This window comes from Triplophysa rosa, linkage group LG18 (genome assembly GCF_024868665.1).
Source record: "Triplophysa rosa linkage group LG18, Trosa_1v2, whole genome shotgun sequence".
Classification (NCBI taxonomy): Eukaryota; Metazoa; Chordata; class Actinopteri; order Cypriniformes; family Nemacheilidae; genus Triplophysa; species Triplophysa rosa.
In genome coordinates, this window is record NC_079907.1 from 22,985,079 (window position 1) to 23,009,991 (window position 24,913).

The 24,913-nt window shown below is 39.8% G+C and overlaps 2 protein-coding genes across 3 annotated transcripts in view; one reads left to right on the forward strand and one right to left on the reverse strand.

Annotated features, from left to right (window-relative positions):
- Positions 1-20,470, forward strand: phyhiplb (phytanoyl-CoA 2-hydroxylase interacting protein-like b). Of its 2 annotated transcripts, none has more exons than XM_057359397.1 (5): positions 1-215; positions 14,765-14,961; positions 15,356-15,530; positions 15,669-15,786; positions 18,123-20,470. In XM_057359397.1, exons 1-5 carry the CDS (start codon positions 110-112, stop codon positions 18,658-18,660), a joined length of 1,134 nt encoding a protein of 377 aa, XP_057215380.1. In that variant the 5' UTR covers positions 1-109; the 3' UTR covers positions 18,661-20,470. The 2 variants fall into 2 exon arrangements, with proteins under 2 accessions (XP_057215380.1, XP_057215381.1); XM_057359398.1 differs by lacking the exon at positions 1-215 and adding an exon at positions 10,178-10,309.
- The window catches only part of fam13c (family with sequence similarity 13 member C), a 14,312-nt gene continuing 8,959 nt past the window's right edge, over positions 19,561-24,913 (reverse strand). The window contains exons 5-10 of the mRNA XM_057359392.1: positions 23,319-23,515; positions 23,164-23,247; positions 22,967-23,062; positions 21,351-21,535; positions 20,912-21,013; positions 19,561-20,594 (exon numbers count right to left, since the gene is read on the reverse strand). Of these exons, the coding sequence (XP_057215375.1) occupies positions 20,480-20,594; positions 20,912-21,013; positions 21,351-21,535; positions 22,967-23,062; positions 23,164-23,247; positions 23,319-23,515 (779 nt within the window). The 3' untranslated portion in view covers positions 19,561-20,479. The remainder of the gene's footprint in view (positions 20,595-20,911; positions 21,014-21,350; positions 21,536-22,966; positions 23,063-23,163; positions 23,248-23,318; positions 23,516-24,913) is intronic.

Sequence of the window (24,913 nt, forward strand, 5' to 3'; positions counted from 1 at the left end):
AGCACCACACCGTGGAAACCCGTGAGAGAAGCACAAGAGGTTCACATCTCTGTCCTGCGGCACTGCAGTCACTCGCACTAGAGGAATATCGTCCGGTACAGACTCAACGATGGAGGTTCCGCGCGTGGGACACAGTGTGAGCAGCCCCACGAGTCCGTGTGAGGACATGATAAAGAATCTGAGTCTGGATGCCATCCAGCTTTGTGAGAGAGAAGGTAAGAAGTGTTGCGTTCGCGCAGACAGCTGAACGCGCTTCTAGACGACGACGAGCACGCGCGTCGCGAATGCGTTGAAAGACCGCTGCATGTTATAGATTGTTGATGTTGTCATTTTTACTCTAGAATGTGCTGGTGTGCAGGAGCGGGAACATCGCGTGGGGCTTATTGTCAGGGAAATGTCATTTCAATACATGCAAAGGCGCGTTTTCCGTTGCGGACGCTTTCGATTGTTGAATCAGACGCTTTATTTGTAGTCAAACGCATTTGTGGAGTAAATGCATTCTGTCATTTCACACCTCACACAGCTCATCACACTAAAGCCACACTGAGATTTCGCGACGATGCAAACGTGAGACGCACGTGAAGTGATTTGACGACTAAATGTCACTCGTATTGTGTGTTTACGGCGCACGCATGTAAATGCTGTAGATGTCACGTGCGCACGAGACCTTTGTCTTTGTGTCCTTCGGATGATGGACAGAGATGCGCGTGTTGTCTATTTCGTGCACGTGAACGCATGTTTCAGGATGGTGTTCAGCACCATGGACACAGTCAGTGCGCGCGGCGCGGCGCGGCGCGCATCGTATCGGAACAATGCCAGGCTGCAGCTGCACGAGTCTCTATACGAGCAGCAAAGCGATTCAGTGACTCCGATCGTAATGAAACAGCAGATTCACACTCAGCATCTGCTGATTCATACGGGTGCTGTTCATTGTCTAATGCGCGTGCTGTCTCCAAGTGATTTGCTAAGTTCGACATAAATGTTGATGGACAGGGTTTACACGGGTGTGTTCCCATCCCAAGCATTTTCTAGCCTCATTTAGCTATTGATTTTGTTTACTGCATCCTTGTACGCTTTTATGTTTGATGTAAGATCAGGCCTCATGTTGGATAAAAAGCACAACAAAGCAATACATGACTATGCTGTCATGTCCTTTTGACGCTATAATGTTTACAGTAGGGTAGGGAATGTATAGCTCCATTTTATCAAGACCTTTACATTACTGTGGACTTGCATAGCAACTCAATGCTCAAGTGTAGTAAGGACATGCTTTATGTTTTGTATTCTGTACCAGCGCTGTGTAGAGGAACTTCATGTCCCTTCAACACACTGAACACACCAGGAGAACGACACAAAGAGACAAAGAGTGCTTATTGACACAGCATATAATGACTATAGGCACACACAGCTCTGTTGACATACAGTACATTCTATTGTTATGAATTACTGGAATGTAATGTCCATCTAATGCAATTACAGTGTCAGATCAAAACAATTTAACGTTGTTTCCCAAAACCCATAAAAGAACCCGAGCGCTTTAAAGTGGCAGAGCACATTGAGAGTATTGTACTTACTCTCTGCAGGTCTCTATATACTGTAGAATCTTGTTTGTTAATGGATTCTGAACAATCATTTACACTGATGACTGTTCACATGTGGACCAAACATGACTGAGTCACAATGGGACATTCTGTTCAGACCCATCTGTGTTCTGTACCACAACAGCCCGTCTCTCTCTCTTTCTCTGTTTGTGTTTTGTGTCCAACAGAATTTGATATATATAATTGAAGACTACATTTAGATACCATTTATTTTATTCTGCTGTTTATACATCCTATACTGTATATTAAGATCATTACAATATATTAAGAGTTTAAATCCAAAAAGAGATTTTTCAAAAATCATGTTTTTTTTCCTTCATGTTTTATTGTGTTAGTTAGCTGTATGTATTTTTTGTGTCATTATGGCTTAAATCAAAACAAACCAACTGCAGTTTGATTGATATTAATTGGAATGCACAATAAAAACATGATTTTTGAGCATTTTTTTAAAACGGAGATATCTCTTTTCAGAAGTAAACTAGTCTTCATAAATACTGTATATCATGAATTAGGTTCAATGATGTCTTCATTAAATCGGTAATATGATGGACACACATGGGGTTTCATGAACACGTCCCAGGTGTTCATTATGAATGTTTGGCTCTGTTGTGAACGCTTCTTTCAAACATGCTAAGTTCTTCCTTTGCTGAAACAGAACCCGGCTGGAATGAAATCAGAACTATATTTCCATGACGTAATCTCTGTGTAAGAGAGAGCTGCACTTGAATACTCTCAGGACGAACGCGCTTGTGTCGTGAGGCAGACAGGGTGGCAGGTCTCAGATGGGTGAGGTCTCACTAACTCTGTTTAAATGTACAGCTTTGACCAGCTGTGTGTGTGGGGGGGGGGCGGACTCCATCTGCCAAGCCCGCCGCTCAATGAGAGAAAGCATTTAACACAGCCATCAATTTACTAATTGTGTCCAGTGTGCACACATGGCAGCGAAAACACAACAAAACCCACAGAAATAATGCAGTTAATTCACGAGGATTAGTCCTGGCGTGCTGTTTAAATGGGTGGATTGTGGAGTAAAAAGTGTAAACTGAGTGTAAAGCACATGTGTGCTTTCATTTCTACATGAACTGATCTGGTCTTGTGAGGTTTAGTACACTGAATGGAGTCTTTTTCAAAGTTTTTTTTTGAATGATCATCTTAAGAGAATTCTATTGGACAGACATTTGTAAAAGCCCCTAGATAAGCATATATCTGCTGGAAATATTTGTGCAACATTTAGGCCCAACATGACCATATACAATAGACGTGAACAAAAAGCTGATGACATGAAGTCTTTCTGCTGCTGACAAAAACTCAAGATTTATTCAGTGTTTGTATGTTTTTCTGTCACCTCAAGCGCAAATATCACAGTTATAGAAACCCAGATTTGCTTTCTTAGTTCGTGCTGTTATATCACTGCATCACACTTTCACCCTTTGTGTGTGTGTGTGTCACATTGCTGCTCTATTTAGGGACCATGTGATTATGCAGATACAGAACTATAGATATGACAACAGATCAGAATCTTAAACTCCTCAGCTAATGTACAAATCTCTCTACAGAACAGACATGATTCTCCATGTACTGTATAAACATTGACTGAATCTACTCAACCGTAGATTCAAGGGCAGTCCATGCTGTTATGTATAAAGTTTGACAGTTTCATTAAAGGCCCAGTGTGTAATTTTTTGGAGGATCTATTGGCAGAAATGCAATATATTATACATAACTATGTGTTCAGAGGTGTATAAAGACTTTACATAATGAAGTGTTATGTTTTTATTACCTTAGAATGAGCTGTTTATTCATTGTGTATCTCAAACACAGCAGGCCCCCTTAGGGGCGATTCACATTTCGAGTCTTTTGCGCGTGCAAGTTCATTATTTTAAATGTAGACACATGGCAGGCGTGCGGAAAAAAGGGAGCATATTCATTATTTTTTCTATATTTATATCAACACTGGATGGGCAGGTGAACTTGTGAATTCATAATGAAATATGAAATGCCACGCATCACTTATTTTAGCCGATTGATGTTGAAAACTGGTATGAGGAATAAATGCATCGGAATTAAAAAGCCACATTAGGCCGTGTTCACACTTGACTTCTTTTATGAAGCTGCTAGCATCTGTTTTACATTATACTCCTATGAGTAAACCGTGTTTTAAAAAAAGTTCTGAGTGCTTTTTTAAACGCCAGCGTCTTTTTCTGCAGCTCAGAGCGTCTTTTGAGGTTGAAAAAGTTCAACTTTAAAAAAAAAAACGCCCTACGTCAAGCTCCTTTTTCACAGCTAACCAATGACAGAGACCTGTCGTTTCCATAACAACATGCGAGGAATGTGATTGGTCGAGAAGGCTCATGCTCGAAAAAATAAAATGGCGGCCGAAACGCCCGTTGCAGCATAGTTTTGTATAAATGTAAGTTTAATTTTCACTTTCAAAAACTTCTGATTGCATTTCTAGCGAGAAATTAGTATTGTAGTTTTTAAATATGTGATTGGTTATAGTAAAGACGCTCTCTGTTTATAATTCAAATAGACTTCCGTTACGCTGCCTATGAAGCCCGTCTCTCTAAGCTGCCTAATACCAAATTTCACCTTGAACACCAGCTCCATTACAGCCAAAGACACATTCAGAGAGGTTTACATTTCTCGATACAAACCCACAGAGCAGGATTAAAATAAACCTGTGAGGAAGACCTTTGTGTTGAAGAGCTCTCTATCAATGTTCTTCTTCATCAAGACTCTCAAAGTTAAAGGGACAGTTTACCCAAAAATAAAAATTCTGTCAAAATTTACTCACAGTTCCAAATCTGTATAAATGTCTTTGTTCTGATGAACACAGAGAAAGATATTTGGAAGAATGCTTGTCACCAAGGACCCCATGGACTACCATAGTAGGAAAAATTATGGTACTTCATTTTTTTGATGTTCTGTTAAACTCAAAAGAAGATATTTTGAAGAATGTAGGACAGCAAACAGTTCTGGGGCACTTTTGAGTACCATTGTCATTTTTCCTACTATGGGAGTCCATGGGGTCCAAGAACTGTTTGGTGACAAGCATTTCTTCCAAATATCTTTCTCTGTGTTCAACCAAACAAATAAATGTATACAGATTTGGAACAACTAGAAAGTGAGTAATTCATGGAGATGGTCCTCACTGCAGAACACAAGATCCAGGGGGCGAGGTTGGATCCAGATTCAACTCCTCCCACTTTATATACTTAGGCCCAATTCGGAGAGTAAGTTGCAACTTGTGGTCGCCATCGTTTGCTCTTAGCAATGTCATCATTTAGTGTACACCTGTAAGTAATGATCACAGTTAAATATTTGTTCATTTGTTAACCCTAACCTAACCCTTACACTAAACCTAATAAAATACGTTATTAAAAATATGTTAAAGGGACAGTTCACCCAAAAACTCCAATTTGCTGTTTATTTACTCACCCCCAGGCCATCCGAGATGCAGGTGACATTTTTTCTTGAGTAGAACCATAAAGAAGATTGTTTGGTAAATCCGCAGCTTCATATAATGGGAGTCTATGGGGTCCACCTGTCTAAGAGTTCCTAAAGCACATCATTCCAAAAAAGCGGCTCCTGGGGACATGTTGACGTCATGTGAAGCGAAGGGCGATAAATCCTGTTTGGAACACATCAAGTACAGATTCTGTCATCTTTGTTCACATGCACTAAACTCTTTGAACCAATCAGCTGAGATGTAAATGTCATGTGACTTACTGTAAGACTCATGATTGGCTCATGGCACCACATGATGTATTCAGGCAGATGGTGCGGTTCTGCTAACATCTGAGCATCTCCAGCATTTTCATAAGACTTCCAGTGATATGTATTGGTCTTTGAAAGCTCTTCCTCTTCTTATTGTCCATTTATTTAAATATTTGCGACTGTGTAGCACAACACAAAGTCAGGCCATTTTGAATCCAGAGCAGTTGACAGTTTATTGGTTTCCATTACAACGTAGACCATAACGAAAGGTTAGCCAGGGGTCAGTCTTAATTTTTTGTCTTAAATTAGACCCATCAAAGATTTGATGCAACTGACTTAAAAACAGTTTTATGCAACCGGCCCGAGGTTGATGAGATGACCGCTGTGAACACCATATGCTCTTGTGTGTTCTCACAGTTGATCGAGTCCATTCTGCTTTAACCTCCAATATATTAACAACACAGACCTGCGTCCTGTCAAATCTACTGTTCATTCACCATCCTGTGTTAAAAAACATTTCGCATTCAGTGAAAAACACAGATTCTTCCAGATCCATAGCTTTATTGAACGTGACGTGTGTCATTTTTATCAGTGTTAAAATACTTTCTTCTGTCTCAGCATAGGTAGAGAGAGAGCTAGAGATGAGCTGTTTGGTTTAGCTGTAAAGCAATTATTAGAGCGATAGTTCACCCCCAAAATACATTCTTCAAAATATCTTCTTTTGCGTTCTGCATGCAGAAGAAGGAAAGTCATACAGGTCTGGTGAGCAAACGATGACACAATTATCATTTTCACTTTGAATTTATTTACTGCTTTTATTTTATTATTTGTTTTCATTATTATTCATTAGTAAAGCATAACAACACACACTGTATGGCTTGAATGCACTGAGAAAAACAGCTAAAATCAAGGAAAAAAGATGAAAACATTACAGCTGTATCACAGTTGACATCTACTGAAGAATGAACGTGTCTGCTTCTCATCAGCTCAGCGGCGCTTTAACTTTTAAATGGATCAGACATTTAAACTTGATCATTTATCTTCCCGGGATGAATGCGGCGTTGGTAATCAGGATTTATTCTAGCTGTCCATCATTCAGCGAACGGGTTCTTTTCCATTTGAAATAATTTCATTCTGGGCAGCGTTGCGATAATACTGGCTAAAGCTGGACGTGATGAATTTGCTGCAGTCATTGGGGGTTTCTGCTTGCTTAAAGTTGAGATGTGGTTTATTTCCAGAGATAAAACATCTGATTCTCTCATAATACAGCAGATGATATGGCCTTCAAGGTCAAGCAAGTAATATGATGAAATGTTACGGAGGTATAATGTTACTGTGATCCTGTTGGCAGAGAAGTACATTACCAACAGCGTTACTACAGTGAAATATTCCTGATGTTTCATCTCTGTCCTTTATGTTGTCCATCGGTGGTGAGATTGACCCATCAGCACTTTCTTGTCACAGTGCGGCATGACCCTCGTCTGATTCAACACATTGAAGAATGAGATGCTGCTCTATTTATAGTCTTGGGACCAAGAACTGATGGAACTTTAATGCACTGCCTTCAGTAACTCACTCACTCACTCACCCTCAAGAGATATGAAACACAATCATCTTCACTGGTTAGGTTTAGCTTTCATCATCATTGCTTTTTTCTAATATTTGTATGTTTTTGGAAGATTTATATTGTGCAAATTCACAGGAATTAGGCAGCTCATAAATGATGTTGTTTTTTGCTTCCACCATCATGCTGGAATAAGAAGGTCAAGTTGAGTGCAGTGCATTGTGGGATGGGGAATGTCTTAGCAAACCAGTCTACCGGTTACTCCAGTATGATGTGATAGAATCCCAGTCAGGGTAGTTTTGGATAGATCCCCATGACTAGCTTTCATACAGTATATGAATCTAAATGAACGCATGTTCAGTATTTCATATCACTCCTGTTTATTATTCATACGGATGAATGAAACAAAGCAGCGCTTCTGTGTCTCATGCTTCAGAGCTGCTGAGGGCTCAATGAGGGCGTTGTGGAGATCTTGGAGTGACCCGTCAGAGAATGTCCAGCATTGTCTGCGCTCTCATGCGCTCACTTTCTCTATTGTTGTCTGGTCATGTGAGGAAGCCCATGGATGTCGTCATTGTGTGTGGAGTCCATAACCATCATTCATCTGAGGAAAAAACTCCATCTTTCCATCTGTTTAATTCTCATTTTACACTTTAAATACATTGACTGATACTGACAGACGCAAATTGCCAATGTACAGTAGAGATCAAATTATAAAGCTGAAGACTTTCTCTGAAATATGTTCATCACTCGAAATGTGCAGGAATATTAGCTCTTCTGTATTATTACAATTCCACTCGCATGTTTAACCAAACTGCCAAGGCACTTCAACAAAAGCCTTTATTTTGTGGAAAATACAAAAGTGATCAAGACTTACCATTGTAGCATGAAAGAAGCCTACTGCTAACATTTTGAAGGTTTTGATCGTAAATGAAGTGCCGCCACAAACATTTATAATGTAGCGCTCCGTCTTTTATAACATGAAAGTGTAAATGACAGAAAAACATGAGCACGCACGTGGCCACAATAAATGTTATCATCTGTAAGTTGATGAAAACACAATGTGCAACCCAGTCTCACGGCAGTTGGTGGCATAGACACAAAATTTGGAATCTATTAACGCGTGTTCATGGACGCGAATATCCCCATTTTTTCGTGTCAGTGAGCACGACCTTTTTTAATGTCACTCAGCACGATTTTCAATACACAGACTGCGTGTGTATTTACATTTACATATTTATAACCTGATATCAAAAGAAGTCGTACATATTTTAGGATGTGGCTAACCAACACCTTACTTCACCCCAAACCCTAAAATCACAGCCGCAAAGGCTCACTTTGCTAGAAATGCGAGTTTCACGAGGTGGCAAAGCATTGATAAATGTCTACCCTAACCCCGCCCCTAAACCTGACGTCACAGGAGAAGAGTCAAATCATAACAAAACATACCAATGAGATCGTGGGAAATAGGAATTCACACGAATGAGCCACCTTGTAAAATAGGTATAAATTCCCATCAGATTGCCTTGATATATATTTACATATATGAAAAATACAGCATTTTAAAATACGTTAGATTGAAAGTCGTGCTGACTGATATGAAAAAAGGAGGAAATTTGTGTCAGTAAACACAAATGAATAGATTACAGTTTGTGACAATGTCACGAATTCCAGTGAGACTGTGTTGCAATGTGATGGCCATTCTAAAAACAAACAAAACACATCAAAAACTCAATTAGAGCTCAATTTTGGTCAAATGTTAAAATTGTAATGTGTTTCATTGTTTAAAAATACAGTGTTTTGATTTTCTGTGCTGCAGAGAATTTGGATTTTCAAGGTTTTCGCCTGACAGTGATGTATGCTACCTTCAAGTTATGCTAAAGTGCTAAACACTGAGGTTTAGCATCTATCAGGAGAATAACGATGACATCATCACTCGAATAAATATAACAGACAGCATCAGAACGAGAGGTGGGCAGGACTTCAAAAGAAGGGGAAAAGATGTTACCCCTTTCGTAATGGCAGCTCTCTCTCTCTCTCTCTCTCTCTCTCTCTCTCTCTCTCTCTCTCTCTCTGTCTCTCTCTCTCTCCTCTTCTCTCTCTCTCTCTCTCTCTCTCTCTCTCTCTCTCTCTCTCTCTCTCTCTCTCTCTCTCTCTCTCTCTCTCTCTCTCTCTCTCTTCTCTCTCTCTCTCTCTCTCTCTCTCTCTCTCTCTCTCTCTCTCTCTCTCTCTCTCTCTCTCTCTCTCCCTCTCTCTCTCTCTCTCTCTCTCTCTCTCTCTCTCTCTCTCTCTCTCTCTCTCTCTCTCTCTCTCTCTCTCTCTCTCTCTCTCTCTCTCTCTCTCTCTCTCTCTCTCTCTCTCTCTCTCTCTCTCTCTCTCGTCTCTCTCTCTTCTCTCTCTCTCTCTCTTCTCTCTCTCTCTCTCTCTCTCTCTCTCTCTCTCTCTCTCTCTCTCTCTCTCTCTCTCTCTCTCTCTCTCTCTCTCTCTCTCTCTCTCTCTCTCTCTCTCTCTCTCTCTCTCTCTCTCTCTCTCTCTCTCTCTCTCTCTCTCTCTCTCTCTCTCTCTCTCTCTCCTCTCTCTCTCTCTCTCTCTCTCTCTCTCTCTCTCTCTCTCTCTTCTCTCTCTCTCTCTCTCTCTCTCTCTCTCTCTCTCTCTCTCTCTCTCTCTCTCTCTCTCTCTCTCTCTCTCTCTCTCTCTCTCTCTCTCTCTCTCTCTCTCTCTCTCTCTCTCTCTCTCTCTCTCTCTCTCTCTCTCTCTCTCTCTCTCTCTGTCTCTCTCTCTCTCTCTCTCTCTCTCTCTCTCTCTCTCTCTCTCTCTCTCTCTCTCTCTCTCTCTCTCTCTCTCTCTCTCTCTCTCTCTCTCTCTCTCCCTCTCTCTCTCTCTCTCTCTCTCTCTTCTCTCGCTCTCTCTCTCTCTCTCTCTCTCTCTCTCTCTCTCTCTCTCTCTCTCTTCTCTCTCTCTCTCTCTCTCTCTCTCTCTCTCTCTCTCTCTTCTCTCTCTTCTCTCTTCTCTCTCTCTCTCTCTCTCTCTCTCTCTCTCTCTCTCTCTCTCTCTCTCTCTCTCTCTCTCTCTCTCTCTCTCTCTCTCTCTCTCTCTCTCTCTCTCTCTCTCTCTCTCTCTCTCTCTCTCTCTCTCTGTCTCTCTCTCTCTCTCTCTCTCTCTCTCTCTCTCTCTCTCTCTCTCTCTGTCTCTCTCTCTCTCTCTCTCTCTCTCGTGGTCAGTGTGTGCACAGCGGTGGCTGATGACATCATCTGGGCTCCTCCTATGGGAGTGTGTTAAGCTTGTGAAACAAACAAACGCTAAAGCTGGTCTGAGTCAGTAGCATGTGTGTCTCGGGCTCATGGGGGACACTGGACGGGGGTCAGTCCAATCGGTCTGGACATAAGATCATGAGTTCGTGTGTGAGGAGACGCCATGTGTTCAGCTGGTAGGTGCTGCTGTGATCTCCTGCAGGTTCACACTCATGCATCATCACCATCATCACCACATTTCAAAGAATATGTCTCGATTTCACTTTATTGCTCAATTGTTTTCTTGTTTAAACAATTTAGTCACGTTTGTGCTTATTGTATTATATGTAAATGTAAATTCTCAAAAATGTCATTATACACAATGTTGCACTTAAGGTCAAATTAATTGTGTTTTAGGGAGATTTGGGTCATTTTACTGGAAAAAATAAAGGATTTATAGATGTATTATAGTTGAGCAGTTGAGTTATCTTTTAGGGATGAGAGGAGACAGCGGTTTATTCAATATTTGAAAAAAGTACCTAAAAAACTGAGCATCTCCTCTCGCTGTGATCATGGATGGAGATGTTAATAGCAGCTTTCCTGTCACATCATTCCAATGACCTTACAAGGAGAAAAGACTAAATAAGACTGATGTACTGTTGAACTGAGGCTGTGGTATAGTTATATTGTGTGTGTGTGTGCGCGTGTGTGCGTGCGTGCGTGCCTGCGTGTGTGTGTGTGCATGTGCGTGTGTGTGTGCGTGCGTGTGTGTGTGTGTGTGTGCGTGCGTGTGTGTGTGTGTGTATGGACTTTGTTTTTATATGTTAGTGGGGACCTAAACCTGACTGCACACCAACTCATGGGGACTCGTGTCACTGTGGGGACCAAAATTGAGGTCCCCACAGGCACAAAATCTAAAAATGCAAAAAGTGTGATCTCTAGGTTTAGGGATGGGGATAAAATATACAGTTTGTACAGTATAAAAAACATTACGCCTATGGACTGTCCCCACGGAGATAATAAAACATACATGTGTGTGTGTGGGTGCGTGCGTGCGTGCGTGCGTGCGTGCGTGTGTGTGTGTGTGTGTGTGTGTGTGTGTGTGTGTGCATGCATGCGCACGCGTGCGTGTCTGTGTGTTGGTGTGTATCTTTTGATGATAATTCTAGACGACAGGTTATTTGTTCTGCCTGAGTTAAGATTCATTAATGTAACCCTATAAATGCTTCACACGTACATCAACAATACCAGTCAAACGTTCAGACACACTTGACTGAATCTGTTTCTCATGTTCTTAGAGGTACATTACTTTAACATCTCTTTATATTTCATATTTAAAAACACTGTAGCAGAGAGTGAATGAACCGTGTTTAGCATCATGTGGTCGGCTGTGCTGTAATCATTGTGATTTGTCCATTAAGCATGAGATTATTTACTTTTACCCCACAGAGACTCTAAAGGCTCAAATAGCAGCAGTTAGTCATTTTGAGCCTCTTACTGTAAAGCTTTTAGTGTCATTTCAGTGTTTTTGTATGAAATCTCTTTGCATTCGCGTCACTGATGCCGTTTCTCTGTGTGCTTTTAGGGACTTTAAAACTCTCAAAACAAGCTTACATTACAGAATTAATCATTGTCTTTATAAATATAAACTTCACAAAAGTTTTGTATTGTCTCAGGGAACCAATCATTTATATGCACACTGTTTTTAAAAAACTTAATTTTGCAGAATTTTACTGGGTTTTTTTCAAGTATTTTTTGAAATATGGGCAAAAACCGTCAAATTACAGGAAAAGACTGCAAATTTACAAGAAAACAGGAAAAGTGTAATTTTACAGGAAAAACTATTATTTTACGAAATATTTCAGGTATCATGATTGCTCTATGTCTCAGTTGAGCCATGCCAGCATGTAACAGTTCTGTGTGATTCAGAAATCCTTTGCATATGCCAATGATTGTGTAGTCACATGGCTTAGTGTACAAAGGTTCCGTTCTGGAAAAAACCTCACAAAAAACAAGATTTTCTTGAACTTCACGTATAATGCAGTACCTCCCGTTGGTCATTCTGTAGCATTCTTTTGTCTTTGGGATACCGGAGTTAACATTTGAGTTCTTAGAATTTGACATCGCTTGCCTCTCAGCCAATCTGTTAGCTAGTTGAATCAGTGGATCACCTGTACCCCGGACAAACCTCTTGATTCGACTCATATTGTTTTCAAACTTGTACGCTGAACAATAGTCTAATGATCCATTGTATTTTGCAACATGAGTTAGATGTAGCAAGCAATGCACATTATATGAGATGAAACCCCTGGAATACAGGCTGCTACCTTTTTCAACAAAATATGTTAACAGCTCATCTGCATAACCACAATGCTCCATCAGGTTTTCACCGTACAAGATGCACATTCCAATACTAAGAGAAAGGAAGTGAATATACTTCTCCTTATCAAGAACATATTTCAAAATCACTGGTCCAGTATAAAGCAGAAATGTTCGTTATTCAGTTGCTTTCCAATGCTTCAATTCGTCCAACCCCCGGGTTTTCTATTGAAATCAGCAGGTCGGATAGCTTGATGAAAATGACTAATGATGCTGAGCTGTCCAGCTGACAATCGATGAGGGCAATGGTCCGTCTTTCCAGAGCACCAACAATCGCTTAGTCACTCCTACATCTACACAATGCATAGGATCTATCGGGAACTGCTTGATCATATCAACGTCCAGATTCAAAAGAATGCTATCTGTCTTGTGATGATCAGGATTTGTTTTCTGTCTAAATGACTTATTCTGAGTTTTCCTTTATACAAAAAAAGCATTTTGCTCTCGTGGACGAGAATTTTTTTTTCTCGTCTCTGAAGAGCCAAAAGTATCTTTTTTGATTTTCTACGAGCTCTTTGTTGCTGTCTTTTCAATGCCTTGGTATTAGTTTCATATATAAATGTATGTGTATGTTTTTGTATTTTTAAATACAAAATTAATATGCACAATACACGGACACATATTATGTAAACACAAACTTTTATTCTGGATGCGATTAAGCGCGATTAATCGTTTGACAGCCCTAGTTATGAGGTTAAATGTTTGATTGATTGATAAAACAGGCTTTATTTTCTTCAAGCTAAATATCCTTTCCTCTTTTTGACTTCTCACTTCGTCCTCCTACTGTATAGCAACCTGCACCACCACCTATAATTACACAGCAGAAGTCAAATCTCTGGTCTCGGAGATATAAACGCAAAGAGCTTCTGGTGTGTGAGGACAATTACTCTTTTATTTAAAAGTTGAAAGTAACAAAGAGTTCTGCATCACACCGTTCAGACAGTACATCTCCTCCCTGCCGTAGGCGTCCGGTCTCTCGAGTCTTTGTTCTGCGTGCAGGCGACAGATAAAGTAAGACATGATTCAGCGCTGAGAGCTACAGAAACATTCATTTATGAGAAGATCCGCAGAACTTCACCTGGGTCTGTTACGTATGTGTATGTGTGTGTGTTCATCTCTCACTTACTTACTTACTGTGTGTGTGTGTGTGTGTGTGTTCATCTCTCACAGGCATTCACTGTCTTTTCTTACTGTGCGTGCGTGTGTGTGTGTGTGCGCTTCATTCAGTCGTATTTCCCTATAGAGCTCGGCTGAATAGAACAAACTCATCCCGGCGCCAGGACGGAGAGAATAGTGTGTGAACGGCTGGAGATTGTTATTTAAGGCTTGTCCTGCTGTGTGCAGTGCTCAGAGGGATTCATGCTGTTTTTCTACAGGTCTACAGTAATGTGTTTGTGAAGTTTGTGTAGATTTTCGCTGTTTCTCAAATGCAAGGCTGAACCCTCCTGAGGTCGCATATGCAGGCTGCTTACGTCATCAAACCGGGTGTATTTCATTCAACTGAGCATTACATTTGCAAGTCATAAGCATATTACAACAATTTACGCTTAGGCTAACTAAGAATAATGGTCAGATTTATAACTGTCAATATTATGAAATTCTTTATGACATGCAGCCTACCAATGCGACCTCCAGAGGATGCAGCCTTCCGTTTGAGGAACGGCCCTAGGGACTGCCATTTGAAGTGTGGGGTTTTAAGAAAAACTATGAATTAACAGAAGAATTACGAATTCAGTCGAGCAGTTGATGACAATAAAAATGCAACAAAAAAGGCGGTCAAAATGTCGTAGAATGTCATATCTACTGAGACATGGGGAGAGGCTCTTTTTACTTGAGCCAGGACGTAACCGCCTAGCAACCACCCAGCACACCCAACCACACGCAACGTCTGCCAACCCCACAAAACACGTTTGTACTGCAACCTATAGGTATACTGACAGTTTACCAGATCAATACTTGCAGAATAATTTGTATTTTCTTTTCTTTAAAGCATACTCTTTAAGTGAACTTATCATTTTATAGTTCGATATTTAAGCTATGTTCCTATGTTCTTGAGGTATGAATGTTTATCCTTGAAATACATCCTTGAAATAAAAGCCTATCACCATCCACGCGACAGCTCAAAACCAAAGTTTCAATCCATGTGTTCTTCTACTTGAGAATTCGTGAGATGTCCTGATATGCGGGATTTTTTGAGGTTCAAACAAGTCAAGCAGAATCCACCACAAAGCATTTCCTCAGACGTCTTGGTTCTTTTCTCTTCCGTCTCTTAGGGAATAAGTCCCTGGACAGCGGCATCGCTGAGATGGAGGAACTCCCTGTTCCCCAGAACATCAAAATCAGCAACATCACGTGTGACTCCTTTAAGATCTGCTGGGACATGGACCCAAAGGCCAGAGAGCGCATCACACACTACTTCATCGACCTTAACAAAAAAGAAAACAAGAACGCCAACAAATTCAAACACAAGGTGTGTGTGTGTGTGTGTTTGACTTTTATTATAGCCGAGCTCGTTCGGTATCATGTTCAATCCCTTGCTTTTACATCTGGTCTACTTCACCCGAGAATATTAATTCTGTCATCATTTATTTACCTTCATGTGTTTGTAAACCTGTTTTTGACTCTTTCATCTGTGGAACACAAGAAAGAATGTCTCATTGGTTTTGTCTTCATACAATGGAAGTCAATGTGGTTTCGTGTTGTTTGGTTATCGGCGTTCTTCAAAATCATTTTCTTTTGTATTCTAAAGAAGACAGAAAGTCTAACAGGTGTGACATGAGGATGAGTAAATCTTCATCTTTGGTGAACTATGAATTTAAGATGACTGGGCCAATTTTCCTTCCTTCACTATCTGTTCTCTTCAGGACGTTCCCACTAAACTGGTAGCGAAGGCGGTTCCTCTGCCCATGACAGTGAGAGGACACTGGTTCCTCAGTCCACGCACTGAATACTCTGTTGCTGTCCAGACCGCATCCAAACAGGGTGACGGAGACTACGCCGTGTCCGAATGGAGCGAGGTCATTGAATTCTGCACAGCCGGTGAGATGCGTTTCAATGCTATCTTATTCTAGACATTAAACCTTAAAGTGAACGAAGCATTCTTCTAGATTTTCTGGAACAGAAAGGCACTATTGTGGATTCATATGATCTCGTCTCGCTCTATTTCTGTGCGCACAGATTATTCTACAGTTCATCTCACGCAGTTGCTGGAGAAAGCTGAAGTCATCGCCGGGAGAATGCTGCGCTTCTCCGTCTTCTACAGAAATCAGCATCAAGAGTATTTTGACCATGCCAGGTGTGTACTACTGTAATCCAGAGCTAAGCACCTAAGTACGCTTCGAACGCACACAAAGTATACTTCACTTGACTTTAGCTGACAGGTCTCCTGATTTACAGGGGTTCGTAAGGAGCAGTCAAGCATGTCTTACGGACATGGTTTAGACCTTGCGGATAAAATAATTACGGCAAAAAATTGAATGCTCATGTGCAACCTGCGCGTTTAAATACAGTATGCGCATATTATTCTGATGACAAAATGTGTGTCACGTAAGTGTGATAAGTGACGCATACTCGGGCCTTAACGCTCCATTAAAGAGACAATTTACTTAGGGTGACCATACGTGCCATTTTTCCCGGACACGTCCTGGCCTGGATTTCGGGGTGCATCCTTTGTCCATCGCAAACGTCATCGAGGTTTATTATTTTAAGTTTTATTTCAGAAAAGCAACCATTATATTTAGGGCTGTCAACATTAACGCGTTAACGCATGCGATTCATTTTTTTTTCAGATTAACGCATTAAAAATATTTAATGCAATCGACGCAGCATCTGTTTGTTTTGTCATCCTTTGTCTAGCGTTACTTAACGTGAATAAGAGCGTGATTATATAAAGGCTTTTAAACCACTTAAGCGTGATTTGACGCGTTCAGTGTAGATAGACAGCTTCTAGCTGTGAGATGCGGCGCAACGCGACATCCCAAATGGTAGTTTACAATATTAAAAATCATACTTCTTCCCATCTTTGACTTTATTAGCCCATCCTTTATGTGTGGATTTATGCTTTTATTAAAAATAATATTTATTTAAATCACTGTTTTGTAAGAGTCTACAGTCGTATAGCTCTTAGATTAGGCTACAAAAAGCAAATATGTGTAAGTACAGTAACTTCAGTCATTTTCTTCTTATAATAACATAATACTTTTAATTTTATGAAAGCAGCCTTCAGCCATTATGTCTAGAGAAGAAAAGACACAATTTATTCTGTTAAAGTGAATGCAGCTGACGCATGAGCTTTACGAAATCTGCTTTCCCCAGAATAAAATATCATTCATTTAAAGGCACCTTGGAATGAAATCAAATCCATTAGAAACGGATCGTTGCAGCGCAGGAAGAGAGTCTTTCATATCACCGCAGCTCACGTATCAATAGCGCTTCATCTTTCAATCAATAGCATACAGTATTCATCCCCTTTTTCCACACAAGCCACTAAACTCTGTCTCGCATCAGTGAGTCAAAGTCTATCCATGCTGTATTTACCCCAAACTGAATGATATCTGAATGAGAAATGCTAGTCGTAGGTTGTAATTCTTCATCATAATTCAGTTCAGATGTTTCATCCGTTGCTTTCAACTGAGCTCTCGTGTGAGACTGTGTCTGTGAAGTTCAGAACGCATCTGACGGACTGAATCACAGGGCAGTTCATTCCTGCACGACTCTCTTCTCTCAAGACAAAGAGGGATGAGAGCATTTAGCACAATTATGAGATGGAAGTGAAGAAAGATCGATGATAAAGATGTCGAGAAAGAATATAATTCATGACCTCCAACCTCAGTCCATTTTTGTAACATTACGTTTCGATGTTAAGCGCCCTCTAGTGGTCGTAAAAATGAGAATGAAATGACAATCGTCACTAATCAAAATGCAAGTTCATTTTTATTCAGTGTGTGGAGTTTTTACACAGTCCCTTAAGCATTTTTCAAATTAATATCACTCTAAATATTAACTTAAATTACAACGCTGATGAGATTTGAGAGGTACAGCAACGGCATTTTAAAAACTAAGTTTCATCTAATCAGTGAATTACAGCCAGTGTTGGGCAAGTTACTCTGAAAAAGTAATTAATTACTAGTTACCAATTACATATTCAATAGTGTAATTAAATTACTGTACAAATGACTCTCTCCAAAAAGTATTTAGTTACTTATTACTAATTACTTTCAATATCCTACATCAACCTTGATTAGTTCAGTGATTCAAACATGAAACGGCTTATTTAATTCATTCAAATAAATAATATTAAACTACATAAAGTACTCTTATTTACTCTGACCAAAGTATTACAAATGTGAGAATTATACATTAAAGCACAGATTTTAAAGTTAGACTTTGAATTTTCATGTCAATTCCACTATTGCACACACATATATTACACAAAGCATTTAGTTTAATTACATCAGAAGTAACTGTCATTAAATTACAGAAAAAATAAGAGTAATGCCTTACTTTACTTTTTCAAGGGAAAAGTAATTAAATTACAGTAACTAATTACTTAGTAACTGGTTACACCCAACACTGATTACAGCTTCACGCTGTTATGTGTTGTTTACGGTGGCGTTTGTTTGTTTGTTACAGGGAGGCCCAGAACAACAAGATGTTGCCGGCAGTGAAGGACAACAGCGGCAGTCACGGTTCACCCATCAGCGGCAAGCTGGAGGGAATCTTCTTCAGCTGTAACACCGAGTTCAACACAGGCAAACCTCCACAGGACTCACCGTACGGCCGCTTCCGATTCCAGGTGCCAGCCGACGCGCTCTTCAACCGCAACACAAACCTTTACTTCGCCGACTTCTACTGCATGTACACCGCCTACCACTACGTGATCTTGGTGATCGCTCCGAAGGGCTCTCCTGGCGACGAATTCTGCAAGCAGCGCCTGCCGGCACTGGACATCGCCAGCAACCGCTTCCTGACGTGCACGGAGGACGGAGACGGGCGGCTGGCGTTCCACCACGCTCAGGATGTCATCCTGGAGGTCATCTCCACCGATCCCGTGGATCTGAGCCTGGGTACGGTAACCGAGATCAGCGGTCAACAGGTCATGAGTCTGTCCACAGTCAACGCCAAGAAAGACCCCAGCTGCAAGACCTGCAACATCAGCGTGGGACGTTAACCTTTCCACCGCCACAGACACGTCGCCGTTCCTCCTTACCCAGAATGCTTTTCACAGCATGTGTCTTTTGACGAAACGCTCCCTTCTTTTACTAGCGTATCGCTCCTGGCCCCAGTCGGGCTGGATATGTCCATCACACTCCTGTCAATCAAACTGCTTCTTTAACCTTATTGGCTGTCGAACCCCTTATGATATCCCCTCCCATTAGAAAGCGGCATCGTAACAGTTATTCAACCAAAGTTATTCCGATCTAACACAAATGGCGTCACCGCGATTTCACGAGGCGTTGTGAATGTCGGGCGGATTGTAGCATGACTGCGACTTTTAACGAAAACCATCGACTGTTCTTCGGCAGTGTTTCACGTTAATTATTCCAACCCATCCAGTATACTGTGATTTACCATATAACAAACGTGACGTGTAGATAGAAAAATATTTATTTTTTAACCAGTGAATAGAAAACATGGACAGAACCGAAAGTGCACGATACAGAAGACTGGGGGGGGGTTTGATGGAAAAGAACGGATTCACAGAGAAGCAAATATATAGAGAGAAATATATTTACTCTATAAACCAATGTACTGTAGTACTTACGTGCACTAGCTAACATTCAAAAGCTACATTTGTCATTGTGGATGTACAGCAAATAAAGTGTTGAGACACACTAAAACCACACCTGATTGTAGCACAATTCAACAGTTCACGCTTGTTGGCATGCAAAGACACTACACAGAGAGATTGTAATAGTTCATTGCAGTAGAGCCGTCGTAGAAAGAAAAAGATCGACTGAGAGAAGCTACTTCGAGCGCATTTATCCGCTTCTTATCAACATATCTCCTGCTAGATGGGCTTCAGTATTGTTTTAAACTTTAACGTGATTGGCCAGTGTTCAAGTGTTCATTTTAACTGCCTTCATGTCACTGTTTGTTTGTGAGAGCAACTTTAAACTCAACAGATAATATTCTTCTCTTTTAGGATAGCCATCTTTGCAAAAATACAGTCTTTAGCTTTCTTCATATCTTTGCTAGAATACAGATTAGTATTCTGTGTATATTTCACACCAACGCAATTAAAGCTGCAATCTGTAACCTTTTTTGTTACTAATAAATGAGTACGAAAAAAACCTCTTTCTTTGCCTTACTATGATTCAACAGTAAGTTTATAATAATGATTTCTACGTCGACCTGTTCGGTACGATTTCCCTCGAGACTTCAATAGCCGCAGTTTCACGTTTCAAACAGAGATGGCGACAGAGAGGCAAAAGTTACAGACTGCAGCTTTAACTTGCGTCCGGTTCTACACTGCATACAATGGCGGTTGCTGTATTTATACGTTTGGGAAAAGCGCAGAAACTTGCATACGGTGGTTTTAAGTGCTCGGAGTCGATTTCTGTCGAGAGCCTTGCATTATTTGGCAGTCTCTGAGAATCACGGACCCTCGGTAGTGTGTATACTGTCGCCGCGTTCCTAATTCCAATCGTAAACTAGCATCACGCACGAGCGAGGAACTGTGAGAATTGCATATGATTTAGACTTTGGTTAAAAAAATCTCCTCCAAAAATAAAGTGCCATATTTCATTAACATAGCTGAATACTCTGTTTCCTCTTGCCCTTTAAAATACGAGTGAGGTTTATATCCATCTGTACACTGCACAGAAATTGAACGCTGTGTTTGTGTGATAATAATCGAAGGCTTCGAGTCCAAGACTAGGTAAATAACATTAAAGTGCATTTCAGCATCGTTATGGCACAAATATGTCAAATGCACGACTCCGTTTGGTCCAAACGTGAAGTTGAATACAGAAAGGCAGAGAAGGACTCTATGTGGTCTCCTGTTTGCTGAGCAACACCTCCAGTAAGCGTAATTTGGCTTTCAGACTCTTGTACTCCTGGTATTCCTCCGCCATGGGGATTCGGTCATCTTTTTGTGCGCTTCTTCATTGTTTCGGTGAAGGGGGAAACACATAAAAAACACACAAGTTAACCCTTGATTGCCTTACTGAAACGGTTTTGTACATCAACAGACAGCAGATAAATGGAAGTGTTGTTGTTTTGAGATACTGTGTACAGAAACATGTCTCTATTTCCTGCTGGAGTTATTTTTGTGTATTTTTGGTTCGATGTGTGTTGTGCTAACTATGTTGAACTCTTTTGAATCTTTATTTTCCTGTTTCCTTCCTGTCCATGTTCAAAACGTAACACGAAATCCCATTAAAATGTGTTAATGGCACAGTGACGCATCAGTGTTTTACCTTCCCATCTGTCTGAAGAACTGCTCCTCAAACTCACGGATGGCTTTACGCCGTCTCTTCTTCTCGGCTCGGGTCTCACGCAAACACTCCAGCAACTCAGACCTGCAATTCGTGAAAAAAATAGAACATCGTCATCATTTACTGCTTTTTTACACAAAGGTCAAGTAAAAAGTGCCGTAAAATGTATTCGAATGCAACAGGATTTCATATTCGTCATGAAGAGTTTGATTTGAGTAAATAATAATGTTGTGCCATTCTTAAACAAAGCAATCGTATGGCTTCAGATTTTAAATTTTCATAGTCATGGTATACTGTAGTTCATAATATTTGGGATTATTTTGGATCTCAACCGACCCTTTTCTTTCATTTAAAAGTCACGCTGAATATTTTCTTGTTTTTACACGAATACACTGGTAAAGATGACCAAGGCTTTGTTTACCTGGAGGCCTCGTGTAGGTTGGACATGGTCACGGTGGAATGTCTCACGGTCTTGATCTCATCCAGAGGGGACACGAATGCTGTGTCACTGTCTCCCTCCTCCCCCCCACGGCACGTCTTCTCTGGAAAACACACAGGCGGGGGGGTGTACCGCACCGAGTCTTCATCTGACCCCTCCTCTTCTTCCTGTCAAACGTTGACAACCGGCTGTGTTCATTTTCTTTTTTCCAAGAGCTCATATCACAAGGAGTTTAGCTGAACCACATTCACAAATCAAATCTTACTTCTGTCCACAACATTCATTCACAGTACTGACACTAAAGCAGAAATTTTACACAATGCATTTGCACAATGATAATGATGATTAAATACTCAGAAACTTGGATTATGTACTTACAGCATGTATTATATTTCTGAAGTAACAGGTAAAGTAACACATTGTCGTGTAAATTTACACATTTAGATTGAAGTTCCTTTTTGGAAAAGCAAAACAAGTTACCTTTTATTTTCAGTTGTATTACCATTGTATTGCTGAATTCAAATGAACATAGTTAGTTTGAGATGTGCACTCATGTGTGCGCGGGATATTATTTAAAGTGTTTAGCGGTTCTAATAATTGCACACAATATATAGCACATGTCCATTATCTATCTGTTATTATAAATGAGGAGAAATAGACTATTTTCATCGTGACAATTCATTTCAGAATGCTTTTAGCACGAGACACGAACTATATGACGGTCAACGTTTAATTCAAGCTTATTTCTGTAGCATTTTTTACAGTTTGCATTGTTGCAAAGCAGCTAGAAAAAACAAACATAAGACAAATCAACATAAAAGTAATGTGTTTAAGATATTAGTCAGACTGTTAGGTTAAAAGCTATATGAACTTTTTTAAGTTCAATTGGTGAGGATAAGCTGCAGGTTTGGCAAACCGTTTGCCAGAGTTTCTGACCTCAGAACAGCAGTCATATGGTCAGTGGGTTGAAATTTGACGTCAGAAAGTTATGATCTTATTTTTCTGCAGTTAGTTTAAATAATTGGTGTTTTTATAGCACAATGATTCTTTATTCTTTGCACAGAAATAGTAATAATATGAAATAATGACTAGATTTTAGGGATGTAACGATTCACTGTGTCTGTGAGGCTGTGAAAATCGATAACAAGATGTTGTTTGAATCGCAGTGCATGTTTTGAACAGCAGGGGCCGCTGTGTTTACTGTAAACTTGGAAAACGTGGATATGCTGATATTTCTTAAATGTAAATCCTAGATGGATTTATTAAAAAAAAAAAGTATTATTCATTTTTCTTTGATTCGGAATTAGTCTTAAAATTGCAGTTTAGCTTTATTATTTGACATAAAATATATTTTTATTTTATAAAGAAATGTGCAGCATTTGAGAAATAATAAAAGGGCAGTTGTTCATTTCTAATTTGTTTTTGTCTCAATCTAATTGGTCTGTTTTGTCAAAATAAATCTTGAATGAATCATATCATGAGATCAGTATCATGGATCGCATCGCGAGCTGAGTGAATAGTTTCATCCCTACTAGTTTTAGGACAGAAAACGGTCATAAGTGGATGGTCTGGGGTCAGTTGATATAAATGAGACTTACTATGGTGGTGATGGTGGGTGTGGCACACAGAAGATGCTTCACCATCTGGTATCTGTCGTAGAGTGGTTTCACCAGATTTCTTTCTTGCTTTGTACCCTGCGGCCACATGCATAAAGCCTTTTTGTTCAGATATTACGGACATAATCCTAATCTAAACTCAATTAACTGGAATGTTTCAATATCAAAAATCCTCTTACAGGTCGACCGTGTAAGCTCTCAAAATACAGCAGACATTTTTGCAGCGTGATCTTCTCCAGAGCCATCTGTCTTTGGGTCATCTCCTGCGGACAGAAGAGCATGTGTGGGCTTCAATCTCACAGGGACGTCCAGCAGAGCACAGATGGTCTCTTACCTTCATGTTGTCCGGCAGGCCGAGGGACTGACGCTTCTCACGCAGTCGATTCAGGAGCGTCTCCACCGTCTCCTCCAGAGAGGGCTCGTGCTGCTGCTCTGACGGATCCTGATGGCCGTTCGGGTGTCTGCAGATGTCGCTGGTCTTGCTGTCGTCTTGTCTGTGGGTTTCCTCAAATGATTGTTTCAGCTTTAAATCTGAGAGGAGGGATAGATAAACCGACTGAGTGAATATCGTTTTGAGCTGTGATCAGGATAAAAAAAGAACGTTCTCTCATAATTTACTCATCCTCGTGCCATTAAAGGACATCAACTGAACACAAACAAAGTTGTTTTTTATGTTTGTCGCTTTATATGCAAAACCCAGAAGCTCCAAAAGCACATTTATCCAACTGTAAATCCCATTAGTTTCTCATGATGAAATATCGGCTACTCATAAGACACACAAGAACCTAAAACCTCTCAAAATTATCAAAAACTTCTTGCAGTAACGTTAAAAGGACATTGTTTCAATGTGATTGCTTAATGTTCTGAAAACCTTATTCATATGTTGCTATAGAAATGTAATTCTTACATTGTTAGTGGAATGTTTAAAACATTCAGAAACATTGTTTGCCAAACTTAATAGGAATGTTAGCAATACGTTCTTTTAACATTCTTGTTAGCTTGGTAAGTGCTGTTACTGGTTAACATTTACAAGCTTGAAATATCAAAGGTTGTAGGCAGAATATATACTGTATATACTGTATATCAGTATTAAAGGGACGGTTTATCCAAAAATGAACATGACCAATTTACTGTCTATTTGGGTCATTTTCACGAAACCCCCGAAACATCATGACAGGAAAGATTTTCATTTTTAATCAAACATAACGCAAAATAATCACAGTAAACATTATTGTGTTCTCTCCCTTGCACAAAGAATCATTTTAACATAGGAATTAATTATTTATGTCTTTTATTGCTGTTTCTGTTAAAATTGTCATAACCGTAACGCGTACAGATTTATGTTGTAATAAATAAAAAATTAAAATATGTTCTTCAATCAATGAAAGAATATTCATGTTTAATGAAAAGGAAGAAATTGTGGAAAAAAAGAAGTGTCCATGACTGACGTTCTCATCCTCCATAACATTTTTAAAGTACTGTTTACACACACACACAAAGATATTTACATTAAAGAAACACATCCACCAGTACTTTTTAAAATCTTAACTTTATATTTATCTACTGTAGTTAAAAGCTTAATATTCTTTTGCTGTGTACAAGACTTTTTTCATTCTCATTACTCATACAGGTAGTTTTCCACATTTAAAAAATGTTACATGTGTAATTTTTTATTAAAATATAATAAATAATGCGTATGATTAATTAACTTGCTTAGACATCTTGACTTCGCTTTTTTTTTGTAAAACATGCTCTGGGATTAACATGGTTACGGTAATGAGATTTTTTAAGGTTTGTGTTAAACCGTCGGTAAAAGTTTTGAAATTAATGCGTTTAAATTCGCCTTTTAATGAATAAAAAGTGTTTTTAAGAAAATCATGTGTAACATCTACATTTCGTGAGAATCACCCATTTATTGTCTACTTCGAT